This window comes from Bufo bufo, chromosome 3 (assembly GCF_905171765.1).
Source record: "Bufo bufo chromosome 3, aBufBuf1.1, whole genome shotgun sequence".
Lineage (NCBI taxonomy): Eukaryota > Metazoa > Chordata > Amphibia > Anura > Bufonidae > Bufo > Bufo bufo.
The window spans coordinates 130,753,425-130,779,242 of record NC_053391.1 but is presented as its reverse complement, the minus strand read 5'-3'; the positions used below and the strand labels follow the sequence as shown (position 1 = coordinate 130,779,242).

The window sequence follows — 25,818 nt, the reverse complement described above, 5'->3', positions numbered from 1 at the left end:
CTGCTGACATTTTTACTTTTTTTGTTATTAATCAAAATTTAACGATTTTTTTGCAAAAAAATGACATTTTTCACTTTCAGTTGTAAAATTTTGCAAAAAAAACGAGATCCATATATAAATTTTGCTCTAAATTTATTGTTCTACATGTCTTTGATAAAAAAAAATGTTTGGGTAAAAAAAAAATGGTTTGGGTAAAAGTTATAGCGTTTACAAACTATGGTACAAAAATGTGAATTTCCGCTTTTTGAAGCAGCTCTGACTTTCTGAGCACCTGTCATGTTTCCTGAGGTTCTACAATGCCCAGACAGTACAAACACCCCACAAATGACCCCATTTCTGAAAGTAGACACCCTAAGGTATTCGCTGATGGGCATAGTGAGTTCATAGAACTTTTTATTTTTTGTCACAAGTTAGCGGAAAATGATGATTTTTTTTTTTTTTTTTTTTCTTACAAAGTCTCATATTCCACTAACTTGTGACAAAAAATAAAAAGTTCTATGAACTCACTATGCCCATCACGAAATACCTTGGAGTCTCTTCTTTCCAAAATGGGGTCACTTGTGGGGTAGTTATACTGCTCTGGCATTCTAGGGGCCCAAATGTGTGGTAAGGAGTTTGAAATCAAATTCTGTAAAAAATGACGAGTGAAATCCAAAAGGTGCTCTTTGGAATATGGGCCCCTTTGCCCACCTAGGCTACAAAAAAGTGTCACACATCTGGTATCTCCGTATTCAGTAGAAGTTGGGGAATGTGCTTTGGGGTGTCTTTTTACATATACCCATGCTGGGTGAGATAAATATCTTGGTCAAATGCCAACTTTGTATAAAAAAATGGGAAAAGTTGTCTTTTGCCAAGATATTTCTCTCACCCAGCATGGGTATATGTAAAATGACACCCCAAAACACATTCCCCAACTTCTACTGAATACGGAGATACCAGATGTGTGACACTTTTTTGCAGCCTAGGTGGGCAAAGGGGCCCATATTCCAAAGAGCACCTTTCGGATTTCACTCGTCATTATTTACAGAATTTGATTTCAAACTCCTTACCACACATTTGGGCCCCTAGAATGCCAGGGCAGTATAACTACCCCACAAGTGACCCCATTTTGGAAAGAGGAGACCCCAAGGTATTCGCTGATGGGCATAGTGAGTTCATGGAAGTTTTTATTTTTTGTCACAAGTTAGTGGAATATGAGACTTTGTATGAAAAAAAAAAAAAAAAATCATCATTTTCCACTAACTTGTGACAAAAAATAAAAAATTCTAGGAACTCGCCATGCCCCTCACGGAATACCTTGGGGTGTCTTCTTTCCAAAATGGGGTCACTTGTGGGGTAGTTATACTGCCCTGCCATTTTCCAGGGGCCCTAATGTGTGGTAAGTAGGTAAATGACCTGTGAAATCCGAAAGGTGCTCTTTGGAATGTGGGCCCCTTTGCCCACCTAGGCTGCAAAAAAGTGTCACACATGTGGTATCTCCGTATTCAGGAGACGTTGGGGAATGTGTTTTGGGGTGTCATTTTACATATACTCATGCTGGGTGAGAGAAATATCTTGGCAAAAGACAACTTTTCCCATTTTTTTTATACAAAGTTGGCATTTGACCAAGATATTTCTCTCACCCAGCATGGGTATATGTAAAATGACACCCCAAAACACATTCACCAACTTCTCCTGAATACGGAGATACCACATGTGTGACACTTTTTTGCAGCCTAGGTGGGCAAAGGTGCCCAAATTCCTTTTAGGAGGGCATTTTTAGACATTTGGATACCAGACTTCTTCTCACGCTTTGGGGCCCCTAAAATGCCAGGGCAGTATAAATACCCCACATGTGACCCCATTTTGGAAAGAAGACACCCCAAGGTATTCAATGAGGGGCATGGCGAGTTCATAGAAAAAAAAAAAATTTGGCACAAGTTAGCGGAAATTGATTATTTTTTTTTTTTCTCACAAAGTCTCCCTTTCCGCTAACTTGGGACAAAAATTTCAATCTTTCATGGACTCAATATGCCCCTCAGCGAATACCTTGGGGTGTCTTCTTTCCAAATTGGGGTCATTTGTGGGGTGTTTGTACTGCCCTGGCATTTGAGGGTCTCCGCAATCATTACATGTATGCCCAGCATTAGGAGTTTCTGCTATTCTCCTTATATTGAGCATACGGGTAATGAGATTTTTTTTTTCCGTTCAGCCTCTGGGCTGAAAGTAAAAAATGAACGGCACAGATTTTTTCATTCGCATCGATCAATGTGGATGAAAAAATCTCTGCCAAAAAAAGAAAAAGGAGGGGAAAGGCGTCTGCCAGGACATAGGAGCTCCGCCCAACATCCATACCCACTTAGCTCGTATGCCCTGGCAAACCCGATTTCTCCATTCACATCAATCGATGTGGATGAATAAATCATTGCCGGGATTTTTTTTTTTTATATATATACAAAGTGTTTGCCAAAGTATATGAACACCGCCACCTCCTCAGCTCATATGCCTCGGCAAACGTATCTTTTACTGCAGAGGAGAAATCTCGTCTTGCAGCGCCGCATACACCGACTTGCGTGTAATCTGACAGCAGCGCAATGCTTCTGTCCGAATGCACATCAGTGCTGCAGCTAGTCGATCGGTTGGTCCACCTGGAAGGTAAAAAAAACAAAACAAAAAAGAAAAAACCAGGCCGCAATGCAATAACTTTATTAACTTTAGAAACAGAACATATTAACTTTTTTTTAAACTTTTTAAACTTTTTTACTTACCGGTAATTTTTTTTTTGTTTAGTTTTTTTTACCTTTATAGAACAAACCTCTCCTTCCCCATGGGACAATGTGCAAAGCGCAAATCGCCCAAAGATGTGGCGAAGTACGTTATGCACTTTATCCCAGGTGAAAGGAGAGGTTTGCAGCAGCTGTGAGTAAAAGGGCCCTAATAGCCCTGTGTGCCTGTCCTGTGAGATCCAATCCCTATGCTAAGTGTACCTGTGTGTGGTACTTCCGGAAACACTCTCCATAGCATAGGGCAGGGTGGTCAGCACAGTCAGGACAGAAATAGCGGGTGTCACGCCTTATTCCACTCCTGCTACAGACACGACATCTTTTTCGGGGTGACGGTTGGGTTGAGGTACCAGGAACGACACTGGGGAAATGTCGCTCGTGTAGACGGCTAACTACACTGGTGGATGGGGCCACGGAACCTCCTGGGTAAAGGAGGTTCTCGATGATCTCTTCCTGGAATTTGAGGAAGGATCCTGTTCTCCCAGCCTTACTGTAGAGAACAAAACTATTGTACAGCGCCAATTGAATTAAATATACAGACACCTTCTTATACCAGCGTCTGGTTCTGCGGGAAACTAAATACGGAGACAACATCTGGTCATTGAAGTCCACCCCTCCCATGAGCGCATTATAGTCGTGGACACAGAGGGGCTTTTCAATGACACGGGTTGCTCGCTCAATTTGGATTGTCGTGTCTGCGTGAATGGAGGAGAGCATGTAAACGTCACGCTTGTCTCTCCATTTCACCGCGAGCAGTTCTTCGTTACACAAGGCAGCCCTCTCCCCCCTTGCAAGACGGGTGGTTACAAGCCGTTGGGGGAAGCCCACGCGACTAGTTCGCGCGGTGCCACAGGCGCAAATCCGTTCTAGAAACAAATGCCTAAAGAGGGCCACACTTGTGTAGAAATTGTCCACATAAAGATGGTACCCCTTGCCGAATAAGGGTGACACCAAGTCCCAGACTGTCTTCCCACTGCTCCCCAGGTAGTCAGGGCAACCGACCGGCTCCAGGGTCTGATCTTTTCCCTCATAGATCCGAAATTTGTGGGTATAGCCTGTGGCCCTTTCACAGAGCTTATACAATTTGACCCCATACCGGGCACGCTTGCTTGGGATGTATTGTTTGAAGTCAAGGCGCCAGGGAAAAAGTATTAGGGACTCGTCTACGCAGATGTTTTGCTCAGGGGTATACAAATCTGCAAATTTCTGGTTGAAATGGTCTAAGAGGGGCCGAATTTTGTGGAGCCGGTCAAAAGCAGGGTGGCCTCTGGGACGGGAGGTGGTGTTGTCGCTAAAATGCAGAAAACGCAGGATGGTCTCAAATCGTGTTCTGGACATAGCAGCAGAGAACATGGGCATGTGATGAATCGGGTGCGTGGACCAATATGACCGCAATTCATGCTTTTTTGTCAGGCCCATGTTGAGGAGAAGGCCCAGAAAAATTTTAAGTTCGGAAACTTGGACTGGTTTCCACCGGAAAGGCTGCTGGGCATAATAGCTTCCCGGGTTTGCGGTTATAAATTGTGTGGCATACCGGTTTGTCTCTGCCACGACTAAGTCCAAGAGCTCCGCAGTCAAGAACAGCTCAAAAAATCCCAGGGCCGAACCGATTTGAGCCGTCTCAACCCGAACTCCAGACTGGGCGGTGAAAGGGGGAACTACTGGTGGGGCTGAAGTTGGTGACTGCCAATCAGGGTTTGCCAGCACCTCAGGGATTCTAGGGGCTCTACGGACCTGTCTGTGCGGTGGCTGCGACGGGGTAACTATTGCACGTGCCACCGTACCAGCTTCAACTGTCCTTCTGGTGCTCGCTACTTCACCATGTTGTACGGCAGTGCTGGTACTAGGTCCAGGAAGGGCTGCGCTGCTGGTGTATGCCTCACCCCGTGATCCGGCAGCGACAGCCCCACTCTGCTGCTCTTGAAGCGGATCCTGCGCAACCTGTGGTCTAGCGACATGGGGCCGGGTACGCCTGGTGCTGCCAGGGACCTCCACCTCCTCATCCGAACTTTGGGTCAGAGAGCCACTGCTTTCCACAGGTTCATATTCTGACCCGCTAGATTCGTCAGATGAGGGTTCCCACTCCTCATCCAACTGGGTCAGAATCCTGTAGGCCTCTTCAGAAGAATACCCCCTGTTTGACATTTTGGACTACTAAATTTAGGGGTATTCCCTGAGACTACCCAAGAAAAAAAGCAAACCTGTCTTACAAAGGGGAGGCTAGCGAAGTACCGGAGGCCGCTGCGGTTGATAAAAAATACCGCAGTGCGTGTAAAGTGAATGTGCAGTGATCAAAAAAAATATTTTTTTGTCACTGCGGTGGGGCGGGCGTGGGTGAACGCACGTGTGGGCGACCGATCAGGCCTGATCGGGCAAACACTGCGTTTTGAGTGGAGAGCGAGCTAAGGTGACACTAATACTATTATAAATCTGACCGTGATCAGTTTTGATCACTTACAGATACTATAAAAGTACAAATGCTGATTAGCAATACGCTAATCAGCGAATAAAAGTGACTGCGGTGGGGTGGGCGCTAACTGACGCTAACTACCTAACCAAGGGGCCTAAACTATCCCTTAAACCTAACAGCCAATACTAGAGGAAAAAAAAAGTGACAGTTTACACTGATCACTTTTTGTCTTTCACTAAGTGATTGACAGGGGGCGATCAAAGGGGTGATCAAAGGGTTAATTGGGGTGCAGGGGGGTGATCAGGGGCTAAGGTGTAGTGTTTGGTGTACTCACAGTTCAGTCTGCTCCTGTGCTGGATCCAACCGACGAAAAGGACCAGCAGAGGAGCAGAGAAGCCATATAACAGATCATATTTACTAATATGATCTGTTATATGGCCAGTGATTGGATTTTTTAAAAATCGCCAGCCTGCCAGCCAATGATCGTTGCTGGCAGGCTGGTGACGAACTTCTTCTTTAACTTTAGCCGGCCCGCGATGCGCATGCGCGGGCCGGCTTTGAGCGAAATATCGCGTCTCGCGAGATGACGCGTATATGCGTGACTCTGCGCAGTGCTGCCACCTCCGGAACGCGATCCTGCGTTAGGCGGTCCGGAGGTGGTTAAGTCTTCATTACGCAGTGTGCGCCTTATTGTCTGAGCTGAAACTTCAGTACCCACATCTGACAAATCTTTTTTCAGTTCCTCAGCAGTCACACGGGGACTTTTCTCCACTTTGCGCTTCAGGTAGCGCACAGCAGTCGAAGTCAGCATCTTCTTTCTGCCACGACCAGGTATCGTTTCAACAGTGCCCTTTGCCTTGAATTTGCGAATGATGCTTCCTATGGTGTCTCTTGGTATGTTTAACATCTTTGCAATCTTCTTATAGCCTTTGCCCTTCCTGTGAAGAGAAATCACCTCTTCTCTTGTCTTCCTGGACCATTCTCTTGACTTCACCATGTTTGTAAACACACCAGTAAATGTCTAGAAGGAGCTGAGTATCACAGTCCTTTTAAATCTGCCTAATTGGTGCTTATTATGCTTGATTGCTGCTCCTTGACATCCACAGGTGTTTTCAATACCTGATCGAAAACACTTGAATGAACCTCTGTTCTTAAGAGTGGTAGTCTTTAAGGGGTTGAATAATTGTGTCAATGAAGAAATCACAAAAAAAACATTTAATACTGTATTACAAAAACAATTGATGTCATTTTAGTTGCATTTGGTTCTTTGAAAAGTCCTTGTAAGATTTCATTCTAAACACAATTACAAATGTACACTAAATTCCCTAAAACCCTTTACAGCATTGGGGGGTTGAATAATTTTGAACACAACTGTAACAGTTTGTACTCCCAATAAGGACATACAAGACCTCTGGAGTCCATTTACATTATTTTTTTTTTGCTGATTTATCGTGTAACTGGGGCTGATATAGTAACTGGGGCTGACTAGTCCGATAAGACTCAGCCAGCTCTCCAGACCCCCGGTCGTTACATGACTGCTGCAACCAGCATTGCGTTTCCTGATATCTATAGTATCTGCAGTATTAATTCTGGAGGCGCTAATGGGGGAATTAATATTATTGGGGAGCACTAATGGGGGCATTATTACTTCTGAGGGGCACTAATGAAGGCATTAATATTATTGGGAGCCGCAGTATGACAGTGACTTAACGCCCCATGTTAAGCCACACCCCCACAACTACACCACCTTTGGGATGTGGCTTAAAGGGGTTGTCCGAGTAATTATTTGGTTCTTTGTATGTTTCTAACTATGCAAATGAAAGGACTTTACAATTCACTTACTTTATCTCCAGTTGCTGGTTTCTCAGATTTCATTGAGGGTCACATGACCTGTGATGTCAGCTTCTCTCCCTGCTCTGATGATGATTGGTGCACAAGCCTGAAAGAGCAGATGTGTGTCTGTACAGGAGACCTCACTGTGCTGGCCACACTCCCCTTCACTGCCATCTGCTCTCTCCCTGGATTCTTAACCCCTTCAGCAGCACAGACTAAGGGCTGAGAGCTTTACTGAGTAGATGCAGGCAGTGAGGAGACAAATACTGGGCACAGGAGCTGACAGACTAGAGGAGTTCTGCACAAGAACAGGTAGGGGGAAGATCCTGTATCAGCAGTGTCATTGTACAGCTGGGACTTGTAGTCCTACACATGCAACATGCTGCTGAGTCTCCCAGCAGGCAGACATGTCACTCAGGGCAGCACTTTTATTCACTCCCTCATCAGTGTCATTATACAGCTGGGACTTGTAGTCCTACACGTACAACATGCTGCTGAGTCTCCCAGCAGGCAGACATGTCACTCAGGGCAGACTTATTCGCTCCCTTTGCAGAGTAGGGGGAGGGGCAGAGATTGTTATTGTAAGTAAACAAAGGGCCAGAAGAGAACCAGGGAAATGAGGAAATAGATTTTTATTTTTTTACCTAAAACTTGCTTAGCTCAGCTACTGTATATATTGCTGCCCATCAGATTTAGGCTTTTTTCACAGTGGCGTTTTGGCTTTCCGTTTATGAGATCCGCTCTCAGAAGCGGTCCAAAACGGATCAGTTTTACCCTAATGTATTCTGAATGGAAAAGGATCCGCTCAGAATGCATCCGTTTGCCTCCGTTCCGCCTTTTGGTGTCTGACAAAACTGAGCCAAACGGATCCGTTCTCACACTCAATGTAAGTCAATGGGGACAGATCCGTTTTCTCTGACACAATAGAAAACGGATCCGTCCTCCATTGACTTTCAATGGTGTTCAAGATGGATCCGTCTTGGATATGTTAAAGATAATACAAACGGATCTGTTCTGAACGGATGCATGCGGTTGTATTATCTGAACTGATCCGTCTGTGCAGATCCATGACATATCAGCACCAAACGCGAGTGTGAAAGTAGCCTTACAGTGCTATATTTTTTTTTCATAACACGGACAACCTCTTTATCTTGGCCAGTGTTTTTTGGCTGGGAAAGGTGGCAACCCTACTCAGTGCCCATCTTCGTCAGTCACGAGCCGATTTTGTGATTTTTTTTTTTTACTAATGGTTAGGTCATACCCCCACCAATCAGATACTGATGACCTATCCAGAGTAAAAAGAAGTCTCGGAAAACCCTTTTATACACCCTGGGCTGGAACTCTAAAGTCAGATCTATTATTTAGAGACTGTATGGCTGTACCACGTGGGCTCATGGCGGCATTATTTAATACCGTAGATCGGTTGTCTGATGGTCAACGGTAGATATCTTGAAAACCAATTCATAAATATACTGTCGAATGATATAACTTTTCATTAGGTCTCCTTTGCAGGGTGTGTGTTGATGCTGGAATTTTGCCGCGGTTTCTGCACCAAAAATCTGTTGCGTCCCATCTGTTTCGTGGGAGGTGGCACTACCATGTCCAGTGGTGCTAAATAGGGTCAAATCACAAGTGGGTCCTCACATTCATATAGAAAAACCGCAGGCCCTAAATAAACAGCAGCCCGACTCCAAGGGGTTAATAGCCATGACTCCCCTATCTCCTACAGAGCATCACGTAATACGCACGCACGCACCACGTTCTGGCTGCGCTCCACAACCAAGATGGCGGACGCCCCTTCACCTGGGGGTCATGTGCTGTTTCCCGTCTAGCCAAGGCACCTCGCACTCTATGACCACCGGGCGGAGGACTGGGAGGCTGCCTGCAGTTGTCGCTGTCGCCCGAAGTGTCTAGCCGAGGAGATGGCGGCGGTCCGGGGACTGCGGGTGTCGGTCAAATCGGGAGGCGTTAACGAACCGGAACCTATGGAAGTGGAGGAAGGCGAGGTGGAGGCCGCGCCAGACAAGAGTCCTCCTCGGGAGGTGGTTTCGGTACGTTCTGTGGAGGGAGCCGGTACCGGGCCTGCATTCTGTCTGGGCTGTGACCTATTAGGTGGCTGTCCGCCATCGCCATAGAGAGGAGCCGGCTCCTTCTGTGAGCGGCCATTCATAGCTGAGCAGGCCCGGCCTGTGTGTATAGCGCCGCCATAGACTGCTCCTGTCACATGTCGTAGACGGGCTGATTGTGATCATAGAGTGTAACCCAGATCCTCGTCTGGACAAAGTGTCTCTGCAGGACTGGACATCCTATTCGTTTCAGTAGTGTAATGCTGCATTTCTCCTGTGGTGGCGCTGCAGGGTAATGGAGCACTGCTGCTAGGTTCCCATTTATATTGCAGCTGATCGCTGGGGTCTCCATCAGCAGGAAGGGGCGGACTGACCATAGACCCTAGCGGGACATTTCCTGATGGGCCAATGTCCAGGGATTTAATGCTCTCAGCATTAAAGGGGTTATCCAAGACTAAAAAATGTACTGCACATGCCCGTGCCCCTCACACTGAGCCTCCCTAGGGAGGCTCATCCGCGTCTGCCATTGGCTGTCAAACCAGATGTTTTCATCTGCGCGTGGGGAAAAGCAGCGGCTGTGTGGGGAGCCAGGTAAGTACTCAGTGTGAGGGACCCGGGCATATGCGGTCCATTTTTTTTTTTGTCTCGATAACCCCTTTAATTTATGCTAGGAGCATCAGTATGTTTTGCTGCACTGTGGTACAGTTCTGCTGGGGCAGTATATTGTGCTGCACTGTGGTACAGTTCTGCTGGGGCAGTATATTGTGCTGCACTGTGGTATTTGGTATTGCTGGGGCAGTATATTGTGCTGCAGTATAGTACTGTTGGCCCTGCGTACTGCTGCTTGTGTTGCCCCACCTTCTGGCAATCTGGACAACACCTACATGGGGCCACTTTTAGGCTACATTCACACGACCGTATGTGTTTTGCAGTCTGCAAATTGCGGATCCACAAAACACGGATACCGGCCGTGTGAATGTAGCCGACCCTATGATAGAAATGCCTATTCCTGTCCGCAATCGAATAGGCATTTCTATCATAGGGCCGGCTACATTCACACAGCCGGTATCCGTGTTTTGTGGATCCGCAATTTGCGGACAAGAACAGGACATGCTCTATTTTTTTAGCGGGGGCCGCGGAACGGATCTACGGATGCGGACAGCACATTGTGTGCTGTCTGCATCTTTTGTGGCTTCATTGAAATGAATGGGTCTGCACTAGGGGTGCACCGAAATGAAAATTCTGGTCCGAAACCGAAAATTCAGGATGCCCTTGACCGAAAACCGAAACTGCCTTTTTGCCCAAATACTTTTAAAATACATTTTTTTTAAAATGATTTTATTAATAATTCTTTTTCATGAATGAAATTCATCTGTGGGTGGCGCTGTTATGGAGGGGGGGATATGTGCACTGTTATGGGCATAACAGTGCACAGATCCCCCCTCCCCATAACAGTGCACAGATCTCTTTCCCCATAACAGTGCACAGATCCATTTCCCCATAACAGTGCACAGATCCATTTCCCCATAACAGTGCACAGATCCCCCCTCCCCATAACAGTGCACAGATCCCCCCTCCCCATAACAGTGCACAGATCCCCCCTCCCATAACAGTGCACAGATCCCCCCTCCCCATAACAGTGCACAGATCTCTTTCCCCATAACAGTGCACAGATCTCTTTCCCCATAACAGTGCACAGATCTCTTTCCCCATAACAGTGCACAGATCCATTTCCCCATAACAGTGCACAGATCCCCCCTCCCCATAACAGTGCACAGATCCCCCCTCCCCATAACAGTGCACAGATCCCCCCTCCCCATAACAGTGCACAGATCCCCCCTCCCCATAACAGTGCACAGATCTCTTTCCCCATAACAGTGCACAGATCTCTTTCCCCATAACAGTGCACAGATCTCTTTCCCCATAACAGTGCACAGATCTCTTTCCCCATAACAGTGCACAGATCTCTTTCCCCATAACAGTGCACAGATCCATTTCCCCATAACAGTGCACAGATCCCCCCTCCCCATAACAGTGCACAGATCCCCCCTCCCCATAGCAGTGCCATAGACCGATCCCCCTACCCATAACAGCCCCGGCCCTGCTGCTCACAGCAGACTAATCACTCACTGCATCTTTATTTTACCTTACAATCGTGACGCTCCAGTAACAACTCTGCAGGCAGAGCGGAGGGCGGCGTAACGTCACTTACTCACGTGACGCACCTGCTCCGCCCACTTTATGAATGAAGGAGGCAGAGCAGGCGCGTCACGTGAGTAAGTGATGTTACGCCGCCCTCCGCTCTGCCTGCAGAGTTGTTACTGGAGCGTCAAGGTGAAATAAAGATGCAGTGACTTAAAGTAAACCGCCCGCCCGGCGCGGGTGACAAATCCCACAAATCCCAAACCCCATATTTTCTGCCGATATGTACCAATATCGGTTGAAATGGATTAGGCCCATTTTCGGCCAATATTTTGCCGGAATTTCGGTGCACCCCTAGTCTGCACCCGTTCCGCAAATTTGCACAACGGATGCAGAGCCAAAAATACGGTTGTGTGAATGTACCCTTAGTTATCCATGACCTGTCAGCAGGACACTTTATGCTCCGCTTATGACAGGCATTGTGGATCCCGGCGGTAATCACATATCGTACACGGATAGTATTCTGATCATGGCAGATATATACGTTATAAGCCCCTTTAGGCCCCATTCAGACGTCCGCATTTCCGTTCCCGAAAAAAATAGAACATGCCCTATTCTTGTCCGCAATTGCGGACAAGAATAGTCTTATTCTATTAGTGCGCACATTGCCGTATCCGTGTTTTGTGGATCCGCAAAACACGTTACGGACGTGTGAATGGAGCCTTATGGGACGCCGTCCAGACTGAGCATCGTCTGAATGCTGGTTAAATAAATTGCTCTATAACTAGCTATGAATCTGCACTAGACCCTATTAGCAGGCGGCACAGACAGTTGGAGCAGATTTTAGGGCGTGCTGTGAGTGATCATATCCATGTTGGGCACGATCTGAGTGATTACAGCAGAGTCTCTTCTGGAGGTTTCTAGATAATGAATTTATCTCTGATTCCTGAATAATTTGACAGCGCACGCCGGCATAGAAAGATCCATCCGAAAATGAAAGGGGTTTTCCGGGAGATTAAAAAAAACAACAACAAATAGGCTAGAAGATATTAAAGGGTTATTCCCATTTTGGACATTGGTGGAATATCGCTAGGACATGCCCTCAATGTCTGATAGGTGCGGGTCTCCTTAGAACGGAGCCCACAAAGTGTAAGGCTTTATTCAGACGTCTGCAAATGGGTCCGCATCCGTTCCGCAATATCGGGAATGGGTGCGGACCTATTTATTCTCAATGGGGCAGAACGGGATGCGGAGAGCACACTATGTACTCTCCGCATTTCCAGAGCGCGGCCCTCAGAAAATAGAACATGTCCTATTCTTGTCCTCAATTGCGAACAAAAATAGGCAGTTCTATGGGGGGGTGCCGGCCGGGTGTATTGTGGATCCGCAATACACCACAGACGTGTAAATGGACGCTAAGAGGGCACACCCGCGCATGCACGGCCGCCCTCTATTCATTTCTATGGGACTACCGAAAATAGCCGAGCTAATTTCTGTAAGTCCCACAGGAGTGATTGGAGCAGTGGCAGCGCTTGCGCGGTGCACTTCCCAATGATTTCAATAGGACTTTAGAAAATAGCAGAGCACGCCGCTTGGCTATTTTCGGAAAAGAGGGTTTGCTTAGGCGCAAGGACACTGGTGGAGGCGGTCGTGATCATCAAATAAAAATTCCTTCTTTATTTGAGAAAAGCGCATGTGTACATTAAAACGCGTTTCGGGGATAGGTAGTTCCCCCTACATCAGGTTAAATAGGGAGTATTCCAAACATGCAGAAAAGGTGGGTATTTAAAGCATAAAAAATGGCAAAAAGTCACCTGTGGACGGTACCTGATGTTTTTTTTTTTTTTATATAAAAACGAGTGTTTAATTCACAAAGAAAAAGGCTAAAAGAAAATGAGGTACTGGTCACATGTTCATTAGTCATGTGATCACACGGTGTGTACTCATGAATATTCATGTGAAGGAAGGAGGAGGGAGAGCGCTCGTCTCCAGTGCTACTGTGGATGGGGCGCGGTTTCTATTGGGCAGATTCAGTAATGTTGAAAACATATTGTTGGTAGAGGGTCAAATGATCGCTAATTCTGCGGTCATGTGACCTGTCACCAGGGCAACAGGGACTCGCACACTATATCGTTCTTATTCTGGGAGATGTGGGCGTCGGGTTGCACGAGGTGGTAAATAGAAGGGGAGTCCCGTGGGTGCAGGGAGCGCTGCTGTCGGGAAATGCCTCAGGATCAAAAAGGAGAATAAAGAAATAGATATTTGTTTGGCTGCCAGGGATATAGGTAGCCCTGGGCACTAAAGCATTAGAAGGTTATTAAATATAATCGTAGGTAAAAACGCATTGAACGCATAGGAAGGGCTGATTTAAAGGGATTCTGTCATCAGATTTTACCCCTATAACCTAAAGATATCCTCATGTCCGGACTAATAAGAAGAATCCTAAGCTGGCCTTATTAAACCTCACTGAGGCTCTATTTGTCCAAAAAACAGGTTTTTATAACCTGCCAATCACTTACTTAAGGTGCCCAAGGGGAGGTCCGTTAATACAGGGTGCCCGGCCGCACCCCTCGCCGTCCGGTGCCCAGCGCCGCCTTCCGTCTTCATCGCCGCCTCTGCAATCCTCCCGTCCCTCTGCCAGATCCTGCGCACTAAGCTCAGCCAATCTGCAGGTCATATTAGGGTTGAGCGAAGTGCGCATCAGGCCGGCGCATGCGCACCTCGCTCAATGAAGCCGCTGCCAGGAGTCCGCGCGGGCGCATCAGGCCGAGCCTAGTGCGCGGGATCTGGCAAAGGGACGGGAGGATTGCAGAGGCGGCGCTGAAGACAGGGAAGGCGGCGATGAAGACGGAAGGCGGCGCTGGGCACCGGACGGCGAGGGGTGCGGCCGGGCACCCTGTATTAACGGACCTCCCCTTGGGCACCTTAAGTAAGTGATTGGCAGGTTATAAAAACCTGTTTTTTGGACAAATAGAGCCTCAGTGAGGTTTAATAAGGCCAGCTTAGGATTCTTCTTATTAGTCCAGACATGAGGATATCTTTAGGTTATAGGGGTAAAATCTGATGACAGAATCCCTTTAATCTGTTGGTCTATGCATTAAAACTTTAGAAGATTATTAGACATGGCCACAAGTAAATATGAAAATACACATTAAAAAGCCCTGATGGCTATATGGAGGATTGATTTAATTTATTCTGAAGTTGGGGGGATAGGTAATATAAATGACTGAATAGATGAATAGGAAGCGCTATAAAATAATGGTTACAAAATGAAACCTATATTTTGGAGAGGTATAAAAACTGGGAGTGCAACTAAATTCGGTGGGGGAGGGGGAAGAAGTCTGAATTAATTCTATAGGTTGATCTCAAAGGCCTGATGTTGGCTCCCCCCATCAGGGACTGCCCACAGGTGTGTTTTTGGCGGTTTTTATGCTTTAAATACCCACCTTTTCTGCATGTTTGGAATACTCCCCTATTTAACCTGATGAGGGGGAACTACCTATCCCCGAAACGCGTTGTTTTAATGTACACATGCGCTTTTCTCAAAGAAGGAATTTTTATTTGATCACGACCGCCTCCACCAGTGTCTCTTTTCCGCTACAAGTATCTTTCGGGGGACTGGACATCCAATCCAAATGAAGCTCTTCCTGCGGCTGTAGTCCTGGTGAATGGGTCTAATTCACACAAGTCTTCCATAGGGTTGTGCCTATCATTTGCACAAACTTACAAGGGGAGCCCCCTTATTTCTCACTCCATTCTATTACCTGTTTGAACATACTACCCTATTGTGCACCCTTTCTCCTCTCTTTTTTTCTCCCCACCCTCCTGGTGGGAGTGGAATCTAGAAACGTCCGTTTCTGAAAGACTCGGCTATTTTCGGCACTCCCATACAAATGAATGGAGGGCGGCCTCATCCTATGGATAGGTGCACCTATCAGACATTGGGGGCATATGCTAACGATATGCCCCCAATGTCCAAGATGGGACAACCCCTTTTAAGGTCTCATGCACATGACGGTATCCGTATTTCAGTCCAAAAACCACGAATCTGCAAAATACGGATACCTTCCGTGTGTGCTCAGCATTTCTCTCACTCCCATCAATAATAACTATTCTCATCCACAGTGTGGACCGGAGTAGGACGTGTTTTATAACTTGGGGAATGGCCACACCGTTCCACACACAATACGGTTGTGTGAATGACGCCTAAAATTACCAAAGAATCTGTTTCTTCACTGAGCAGTCCCGCTCAGTAAGTCACTCGTTGCAGGGGTCACTTCTAAGGCCCACAATTGGCTGAGTGGGCCTTTCCTAGGGTTTCTGGCATGGTTGTTCAGAACAGGAAGTGCAGAGCAGCAGATATCGGAGCAGCGGTAGGGAATTGGTGATGGTGAGTAAAGAAGGTGATCCTGCGAATGCTCGTTCCTGACAATCTGCACGTGTAAAGTTGCAGCAGATCACCCGATGAACGAGCGAAACGCTCGTTCATTGGGTGAGCCTGTTATTTGTGCAGGCACCTAAATGATTCCTTCTGCTCAGCAGATCGTTCTGCCTAAACAGTGATTTGCTGTCCAGAAACAATGCAGCTGTATGAGGACGAGCAATAGCTATCCCTCGTCCTCATACTGTGGAGGTGATCGCAGCATGTAAATTCAGGTCTTCGCCCCCACTGAGCGAGCAGCCGGCTGTGGGGAAGGAACGCTTCATTCCCGACAATCTGCTGCTCATCGGCCTGTCTAAACCGCTAAAACAAAGAGAAACTGAAGGGTCTCATGCACATGACTGTACTTTGGGTCCGTGTCCGATTTTCACTCTTGCAACAGCACACGGATGTCACCCGTGCACTGTCCTCATCTGTGCAGCCGTTATGCAAATTATAGAATGCAAAACAGACTACAATAAAACATGGACAAGAATCATCAGTTCTATTAGGAAAACATGGCATGCACACAGACGGTATCTGTATTTTCCCCGGCGCCTCCACAACCGCACTTACTGTCCCCGCCTGCAGGACAGGAAACAACACAGAAGCACAAGATTTAAAAGGCCTCCTCCCCTTACCTATTCAGTCATTGTTTCCTATCCTCGGGTATGCACGGAAGCCTCTCCTGGAGTGCCAGGAACATCATCTTATCGCCCAGCCTTATTCCTCAGAGCCACTATGAATATAGTGGCGGTGCATTATTCCCCACGACATGGGAGGACTGGAGCAAGGGAATGAGTACCCCGGGGACGCATGGCCTCCCTAACTTTTTCTCGGAATAAGCCCTGCATGCCTCCCCGGGCGCGTGTGAGAAGAGTCCCAGGTAAGGGGAACGCGCGCGAGATCCGACGTCCCCAGCCGGGATTCTCCTTGGGCAAGAGAATCTCGCGATCATGCGGCACTTCCGGTGACTCGGTGTTCAAGTTATATGTGAGTGAGGAGATTCTGTTTTCTGTCCTCGCTCTCTGCTTGTAACCATGCTTGGCCCGGGAGACGTGGATGCCATTTAGGCTCCTTTCACATCACTGTTTCTCCTTTCCGGCTCCGTTGAGGAACAGGAGAACGGAAAGGACAGATTCTGCAGATAACTGAGACCTAACTGAGTGTAGTGGAGCCTAAAGACCCCATAGACTATAATGGGGTCCGTTCGGTGTCCGCTCAACGGAGCCAGAGAACGGAAAGGAGAAACGGTGATGTGAAAGCAGCCTAAGAAGCCTGGGGATCCTACTGCCTCAGCCCGGTAAGCCTCCTCCCCAAAGGGGGGCCTGTTTCTCCTACTGATTATCTGTATTTAGCTTTTGCCATCTGAATCCACCCCTGGTGTAGGTGTCGGTCTTCTTTCTCTGCTCTATAAAAGTTTTAACTTTGATTTTTCTAGGGCAGATAGACCAGGATGCCTAAGCCAGCAAGTGGAGACTCAGGGCGCAAAAATGCACTATATGCCGAAAGTAATTTTCCTCAAAATCTAAAAAAACCTTTGTGCCGTAAATGCACTGAAAAGGTAGTTACAGAGGAATCGCCTTCCTTCCTTGAGACCATGAGAGCTATCATTAAGGAAGAAGTTAATGCAGTGGTGGACTCTAAGATTATGCCACAATCCCATGGCCCATCCACGCCTCGGATCTCTTGCTTCTGATATAGCATTTGATCTAGATGAAGGGGAAATACTGTCCGATCCAGACTCCTCTTCCTCTGATGACGGGCCTGGAAAACCTTTGTTTCTTCCGGAAAAAACTGATGAAAATACCATAAGAGCCACTATGAATATAGAAGAAGTTAAGGAAACCCACTCCATCCAGGACCAAATGTTTCAGGGGCTGGGTGAAAGAAAGAAAAGATCCTTTCCCACCCATAACCATATTTAAACCATAATATCCAGGGAATGGAGAGATCCGGAAAAAAGGTTGGCCGTAACAAATACCTTTTAAATGAAAATACCCCTTTTTAGAGTCTGACTCTAATCTGTGGGATAAAACACCAAAAGTAGATGCTCCAGTTGCTTGGATAAAAAAAACAAAAACTCACTCATCTCCTGAGAGATCCCATTGACAAAAAAATGTGAAAACGTACTAAAGAAATCATGGGAAACCAATAGAGCCATGTTACGTCCCAGCATTGCATCTACCTGCACTGCCAGAACGTTATCCGTCTGGCTAAATCAATTAGAAGAACACCTGGCAGCAGGTACCCCTAGGGAGGAAATCTTAGCCTCCTTGCCTACTTTAAAGAAAGCATCCAACTTTCTAGATGAAGTGTCTGCTGATTTAGTCATATTCTTGGCTAGGTCTGCCACCTTGTCTAATGCAACCAGAAGAGCCATCTGGCTTCGTACATGGTCTGGGGATGCAAGTTCTGAAAACCGCCTGTGCTCAATCCCATGTAAAGGAGACAGATTATTTGTCTAAACATTGGATGATATTCTTGATAAAGCTTCCGATCAGAAAAAAGGTTTTCCGCTTTCCGTAACTTTTAGAGACTTTCCTTTCAAAACCAGAAAAGATTGAGATTGGACCAGAAGAAAAAAGAGGGATTAAAGGAAGTGGCAGACGTCCAGAGGAAGAGGTTTCCTTTTCAACCCTGAAAATTCCTCCCTTTCCAGACAATGACACCATACACTAGGTGGGGGGCAGACTCAAACATTTTGCTCCCATCTGGAAAAGCATAGGAGCCTCCCCTATGCTTTGTAATGACCTTAAAAGAAGGCCTAAAACTGGAGTTTTTGTCTTATCCCCCAGACCGTTTTTTTTTTTTAAACAAATTCTAGACAACCGCATAGTCCTCAGATGTTGCCCTTCCTTTCTTTCAAAGATGGTTTCCAGATTCCATTACGAACAAGAGGTTTCGTTACCTTCCTTCTGCTCATCTCCATCCTCGGAAAAGGAAAGGATGTAAAGTAGAACTGTCTTAGTTGCCCCTAGCAACCAATCACATTCCACCTTTCATTTTCCAAAGGAGCTGTCAGAAATGAAAGTTGGAATTTGATTGGTTGCTATGGGCAACTAAGCCAGTTCTACTTTACACCAGTTTAATAAATCTCCCCCATGTGCTGGGCAGTTGTTGTGGCGGCTATTAATGGTTGTCATTTATTTATCGAATTCTATACTGACAATTAGTATAGCGGTACTTCATGATTCTTCTGCAGAACATTGGCAGTGTGTAGACCCCCTTCTTCGGATACCTTTAGGACACCTCCACAGGGGCCCCCTGAAATGGATGGAGCAGTAAGTCAAACATGGGCACTACTGCTCCATTCATCTCTATGGGACTGCTGGAAACAGCCGACTACTGTACTTGGCTGTCTCTGGCAGTCCCATAGAGAATGAATAGCATATAGTGAACCAGGACTCTGTTCATTTTAGGGTACATTCACATCAGCGTTTGAAATCCGGCATTATATAGGATTACACAGAAATCCAAGTTCTCACTTTCTTTCCTTTTCTGCAGAATACATATGGATAATGGGAGGATGCTTCATGAGGGGGGCACCCAGATATACATCATAAGCTCTGACTATTCTTTACAGCGGGTTGCTGCACCCATCTATTCACTGCCTCTCTATGGCCCTTCTTGGGTGCCTAGGTAGATACATTTCCTGCTAATGGTCCCTTTTTTATGACACATTTGTTCTAAGGCTACTTTCACACTTGCGTTTCTATTTTCCGGTATTGAGATCCGTCATAGGGTCTCAAATGCCCTTAGATCTGTAGGAAGGCTTCTATGGCAGATCTGTGATGTCTTCGCTGTGTCCTAGTACATTCACAATTTTGTCATATGACTGCATGAGTCATCTCAGCGGCTACTGTGTGTTATAGACTAATCTATAAGAATTACCTTCTTTTTTTTTTTTTTTTCTTTAGGGCAGCACCAGGCGATATGAAAATAAAGCTGGAACCTTTATCACCGGAATTGATGTCACCTCGAAGGTAAATGGTCTCTAATAAATGTACACACAGTGGAAATATCTAACCGGTATTTGCCCTGCAATCCAAAGCAGAAATCCAAGGCTGATCCTTTGATTTCCAGAACTGACTATAGATTAACCTTATTTCAAGGTGTTATCCGTTAATATTGATGACCTACCCTGAGTATAGGTCATCAAAATCAGATCTGGGACCCCCGCTGAAGAGGCCAATGACGCGTCCTCTCCCTAGGCCATGTGATGTCACCATACATCGGTCACATGCCCTAGTTGAACCTCAGCTCCATTTAAGTGAATGGGTCTGAGCTGCAATACCAAGCACAGCCGCTATACAATGTACGGCACTGTTCTTGAAAAGATGCCGGGAGCCGGCTGTGCTTACCAGAGCTCAAGTAAGTGCAATGGCCCCCTGTAAGAGCTGATCAGTGGGGGTGCCAGGACCTGGACCCCTGCGATGTGATAATGATGACCTATCCTTTACTGGATCACCCCTTCGCCATTTCCAGGCAAAGAAAAAAAAAAAAAATCATAAGGTATGGCAATATAAATTCTCATTGAAAACAATAAATGGAGGATTTTGATGTGGCATATGCGCCAAAAGCGGCATGTAAAATCTGCTGTGTGAAAATGCCCTAATGAGGAACTTTGGACCTCTGATATTTTTTGTTTTACTAAGGCAACAAACTGTCCATGTTAACTGCGTCATATCATCATCTATATCCATGTTCAGTCCTGCCTGTGCCAGTTAGGGTTCCAGCCATGGCCCTGGTTCTCTCCCACATCATTTGCCAATCACTTCCCCGTAGAGCTGGTCTTTGATCCCCTCTGTTTGGGAAGATGAAACTGGTCTCTGTCAGTCACTTGCCAGTTTCAGACTGTCAGCTCCAGAGGTACAATTACAGGAGTTGTGCATTGGAAACAATGGATGGGGGATAAGCATCTGACCACTGGCATCCTCACCGATCATGCATGAGAACAGTGATCCCACGTACCCGTAAATGTGAAGTGGGAAGTCGCACATTTGTGCTGCGGCTTCATTCATTCTCTGTGAGATGGCGGAGTACAGCAACCATTGGGACTGGCAGAGTCTTCTAGCAGACGAGACAGATTTCCGTAAGATCAAATGGCCATTTACACACCAATTTGGACTGATCTTAGGATCGTTTTACACTTGCCTAGCCCTATACGATCAGTGACTTATCATATCAGTCGGTGCTCATTAAAAGACCTCTCACACCAATGTATATTGTGTGGATATGAACCAGTTGTCAGTACGATTTTTCACCCCGATTTTATGTCATCAGTGCTCATTCCGTTGATCATCGGCCCATGTAAAAGGGCCCTTATTCTGATTGGGCATAAGTTAGTCATAACCATGTACTGTAAAAGCAACCTAACTCTAAAGGGGCGTAATACTGATCCTTATAATCCTGATCCTTATAATGATGAGGCCACAGCGCTAGTTAAGAGCACAGCGACACTCCTGGCCACCCACTGTGCAGAGAACTGCAACACAGACCCATTGTTGGGGGGTCCAAGGGGTTAGACCCTCGCCGATCATACTGTGGGATGTCCTAGCAACATGCCACAACATGATCAGCTGGGAGCACCCCCTTTAAATACATTGACTTATCTCTAACACACTTTTTTTTATTATCTCTGTATTGTCTTGTCATTGGAAACTGCTTCTGAAGAAAATTTTTGTTGCGTGCAGGCCTACCATAGCTGCTTCACGAGGGTTAATTTCAATATCTTTGTGGTTTCTTCTTTATTTTGGTCAGGAGGCCATTGAAAAAAAGGAGCAGAGAGCAAAGCGTTTCCATTTCCGTGCAGATGTCAACGATAACCAAAGAGATGTTGTACTGGATCGCGAGATGATGAGGAAAGGTGAATACTCTGCCTTTGTGTCTGTAGTAGTGTTTGAGTATTAATCATGCCTTCATCAGTCTACCTAAATATATTGAGGGCTACCAGTAAAATCAGATAGCACTACTTGGGAGCCTATTGCCTTTGTTCTTAGGTTTCCTACCTGCCATTATGTTCATGTGTAAGTGATGTTCACTCACCTGTATGCAAGCGTTTGGGTAACTCAACCCTGAGTAAGTGATCCCTGAGGAAATGATTAAATCTTGTTAGACCGTTGCTAGGCCGGGACCCGGCTGGATACATAATCCCTGTGGTCTCATCTGACATTTTCTTCTTGTTAGGCTCCAAGAGGATTTCTCATTTTCACAGGTTTTAAGTCAGATATTACAGAGAAGAAAAAAGTCTTAATGTTGAATGTTTTTCAGCAATCCCCAAAGTCCGCCTGGAAACCCTTTATGTTAGCGGTGTGGACGATCTGAGCACGGAGGATATATTTGCCTTCTTTAAACAGTATCCGCCCGGGTACATTGAGTGGCTGGATGACACATCATGTAAGTTGATACAAGTCCAAGATGACTGGCATTGTAAAAAAAAAAAAAAAAAAACTGTTTGATTTGACCTTTTGTAAATGTATTAAAAATAGTATTTAAAAACCTGGGAAAGCAGGATCTGAACTGCCGCAGATTTCATCACTCAGCAGTCTCAAACGAATGAACACCAAATCTGCCTAGTTATAAATTGATTTCTCCCGCAGGAGATGTGTCGCTACACAACTAGACAAGTGCACGTTCAGAAGTCACAGCACGAGCATGTATTATTGGCCACCCATTGATTTGAACATGCTCTGTGCGACGCTACATACTATGGACATAATATACAGGCAACAAAAAATTCTATCATAATAGAGAAGGGGAGTTACAGCAGCCAGACCCTTGGTGATCAGGTGTTACTACCCCCACCTTAAGGCCTCATGCACACGACCGTCTCCGTTTTTGCAGACTGCAAATTGCAGATCCGCAAAACATGGATACCGGCTGTGTGCGTTCTACATTTTGCAGATCAGTACATCCTGCCCTCTGTTAGAAATGCCTATTTTTATCTGCAAAACATACAAGAATAGGACATTTTATATTTTTCTTTGCGGGGCTGCAGAACAGACATACAGATGTGAACCGTACATGGTGTGCTGTCTGCATGTTTTGTGGCCCCACTGAAATGAATGGGTCCGCATCCTATCTGCAAAATATGCAGACCGAAACTACAGTCTTGTGCATGAGGCCTAAAGGGGCTGTCTGGTTTGCCATATTCATGAACTATCCTTAGAATAGGTCATCAATATCGGATAGGTGGGGGTCTGACTCCCGACACCCTCACCGATCAGTTTGAAGAGCCTGCACGAGCACTGCCTTCTCTACAGTGTTGACGGCGTGCAAGTAAATAGTGAAGAGAACGCAGCGCTCATATGTAGTCTCTTCAGACAGATGATTGGCGGGAGTCGGACCTCTGCCGATCTAATATTGATGACCTGACCTGAGGATAGGTCATCAATATAGGAAGGTGGACAATTTAATGAGTACTCCTCACTGCGCTGTCATTACATAAGGTGGCCTCCATGCTCAGTTGGCCGATAGCTGTTTCTCCCAACTCCCGCATGGATATTCTGATACATTTTGGTCCGAGTGTGCATGCGCTGTCAATACGGAGATGGGAGTAAGCTGCAGCCAGATGGTGGCTTATTTCCTGCAAGAACAAATGATCAGGCATTTTGAGATTCAACATTCCTGATCCTTCATTACCCCGGGAAGATTCTCATGCCTGCATCTTCTTCCCCCAGCCCCATTCCCCCAGCATGTGCTATTAATTTTACTGCTATTTAGCATAATGAAGCGATAGTCCAGAATCCAGGGAAGGGCCACATTTATGCTGCCAAATAGTCATTGGTGGATGAGTTTGGGTAAGCAAGTATGTAATATAAAATAATGCCCATTTAGTGGTTAATATCAATGTCAAATTTCTTGCTTTCAGGTAATGTGGTTTGGCTTGATGAGGTGACCGCGGCTCGGGCCTTGCTAAATTTGAGCACTATGCCGACAGACGTTAAGAGCAAAAAAGGTCAACAGAGTTTATCTGCAAAGTCCAAAGCCGGTAATCATCTCTTTTGTATCCGTTGGCAGTTTGACTGACTGTTTTTCATCTCTTACCTGAGCTCTATGACACGTTGGCCAGATTATATATGTATGGAGCAGATATTATGTACTGGGTAGCTCTGGAATACTTCAGGCAACTGCCTAGTACAGAGCTTGAATGGGTAGGCACATGGCAGAGAATTTCTCAGGTGTTCCTAGAATCCCTGAATCGGGGGCCACGCTTGCCTTAAAGAGGGGGGTGCCACCAATATAAATGTATCCCACCTAACAGATATCCCCAAATACCACCATTTCTCAAACCTGCCTTATCCTAAACCTATTAGCCTGCCATTGCACACTGTGGAAAATCAGTTTAGATTTTCAGTTTCTGTTGGTTTTATGCTGCATTGGAGCCTTGTAATGTAGGATGCGTCATTGGTAAAACCAAGGAGTGTGGTTACTGTCACATGATCTGCTGATGTCACTGCCCTAAGGCATGATGGGACAGCAGTCACATGACAAACCAGGAAGTAGGATTCAAGCATAGGGGATAAGAGAAAACTGCAAATGAGGTCAATTTGAAAAATTTAGGGAGGAATGGGAGCCAGAGTAATTAAAAAAAACCACTTTAGAGTGAAAAGTAGTTTATCGCACAACCACTTTAAAAGGAATCTGTCACAGAGATCTATTATCTGTAATATGTGAGTAGTACTGCAGATAAGGAGTCCAGATAGCTATTTTTTTTTTTTCCCATTCCCATATGCCAGTGTTGATCCCTTGTGCACTGGAGAGTAACATGCTTTATTAAGAGGCAAATGTCCCTTAATGAATTAGGCATATCTCTGGGACAGTGTGCCGGAAACTCAAATCTGTGCCAGCCAGCCTGCCAACTTGAGCTATAACATACACCATGGCATAGGTTGTGATGGGCTCCTCCCCCTCCTGCTAAGCTCTGCCCTATTCTGTCGAGAATCTCAAAAAGTTGCAAATTATGGCTCAGATACGGTGTGCGTCATAATTTGGGACTTTGTAATGCCACAATAGTGGTATTCACAGATTGATAAATGCTATCAGTTTTGACATAAGACTTTTTTTTATTTTTGGGGGTGTTAAAAAAGTTTCTAGTATTAGTAAGCATTTTTTATATTTTCCTTTTGGGTTGTTCATTATTTATACATCCCTGTTTAAAGATTAAAAAAGGGATGTGAGCAGTGTCCTTTATAGATGTCCTCATTGGGCAACCCCCTATATATTGAGCAGGCCCGCCAATGAATTGCTGATCTCGCATGTTGGCAAGTTCCAGGTTATACAGAGAGAATATTTTTTCTTTCCCAGATAGATACAATGACAGCTCTGGGGATGAGACAGAAGAAGGTGAAGTTGAAGAAGATAATCCGAGTGATGCTGAAGAGGAGCCTGAAAAGAAGGTTTTGAGCACGGTCTGAATTCATACTTTTGATTCCATTCGGGGCTGTTCACATCTAGTATTTGCTTTACATCAAGCGGATATGTCTGTAAACAGTAAAAATGCATTGAAACATATCGCTTGAAATACTGTACTTTTGACACCGTTTATCACTTTCTGTACTTTTTTTTTTTTTTTTTTTGAAGGACAGAATATTGTACTGTACCACACCTCTCTGTCCTGGAAAAAAAAAAAAACCTGATAGAAATGTATACATTTGAGAGAAGGATGGAAACATAAGGCATTACGTATCTATGTCATAAGCTTTTGGATACCAGAGTTTTTTCTTTTTATTTTATTTTTTTTCATTTTTGCGTTTTTCATCTTCCTGGAGCCCTAACTTTTTTATTTTTGTGTTCGCATATCCATATACGGGCTTGTTTTTTGCAGTTTCTCCACCTTTTTACAGGTTTTGTCCCTACAGTGTACCCTTTGCAGCAAAACTGACCTGTGCCCTTCATTCTCTGGATCAGTACAGTTACAATGATACCACATAAGTATAGGTTTTATGTCTAAATAATGTAAACATAAAAAAAAACTTTTTTTTTTTTTTTTTTTTTTTTACATCACTTTATTCTGACACCCATAACTTTTTTTTTATGTGTGTTGAGCTGTGTATGGGTTCATTTTTGGCGGGACGATCTGTAGTTGTTAAATGCTGTAGAGGTAGAGCACCGCACACCGTAATTGCCAGTGCCAGCAAGGACTTGTCAATCGTAGTCAATTTAATAGAAAATTGCGGCACA

At 45.6% G+C, this 25,818-nt stretch overlaps 1 protein-coding gene across 2 annotated transcripts in view; it reads left to right on the top strand.

The window, feature by feature from the left end:
- Positions 1-8,767: 8,767 nt before the first annotated feature.
- NCBP3 (nuclear cap binding subunit 3) overlaps positions 8,768-25,818 on the top strand; it is a 33,361-nt gene continuing 16,310 nt past the window's right edge. For both annotated transcript variants that reach the window (XM_040423581.1, XM_040423580.1), the window contains exons 1-6: positions 8,768-9,056; positions 19,554-19,619; positions 21,397-21,502; positions 21,907-22,032; positions 23,507-23,626; positions 24,943-25,046. In XM_040423581.1, the coding sequence (XP_040279515.1) occupies positions 8,928-9,056; positions 19,554-19,619; positions 21,397-21,502; positions 21,907-22,032; positions 23,507-23,626; positions 24,943-25,046 (651 nt within the window). In that variant the 5' untranslated portion in view covers positions 8,768-8,927. The remainder of the gene's footprint in view (positions 9,057-19,553; positions 19,620-21,396; positions 21,503-21,906; positions 22,033-23,506; positions 23,627-24,942; positions 25,047-25,818) is intronic.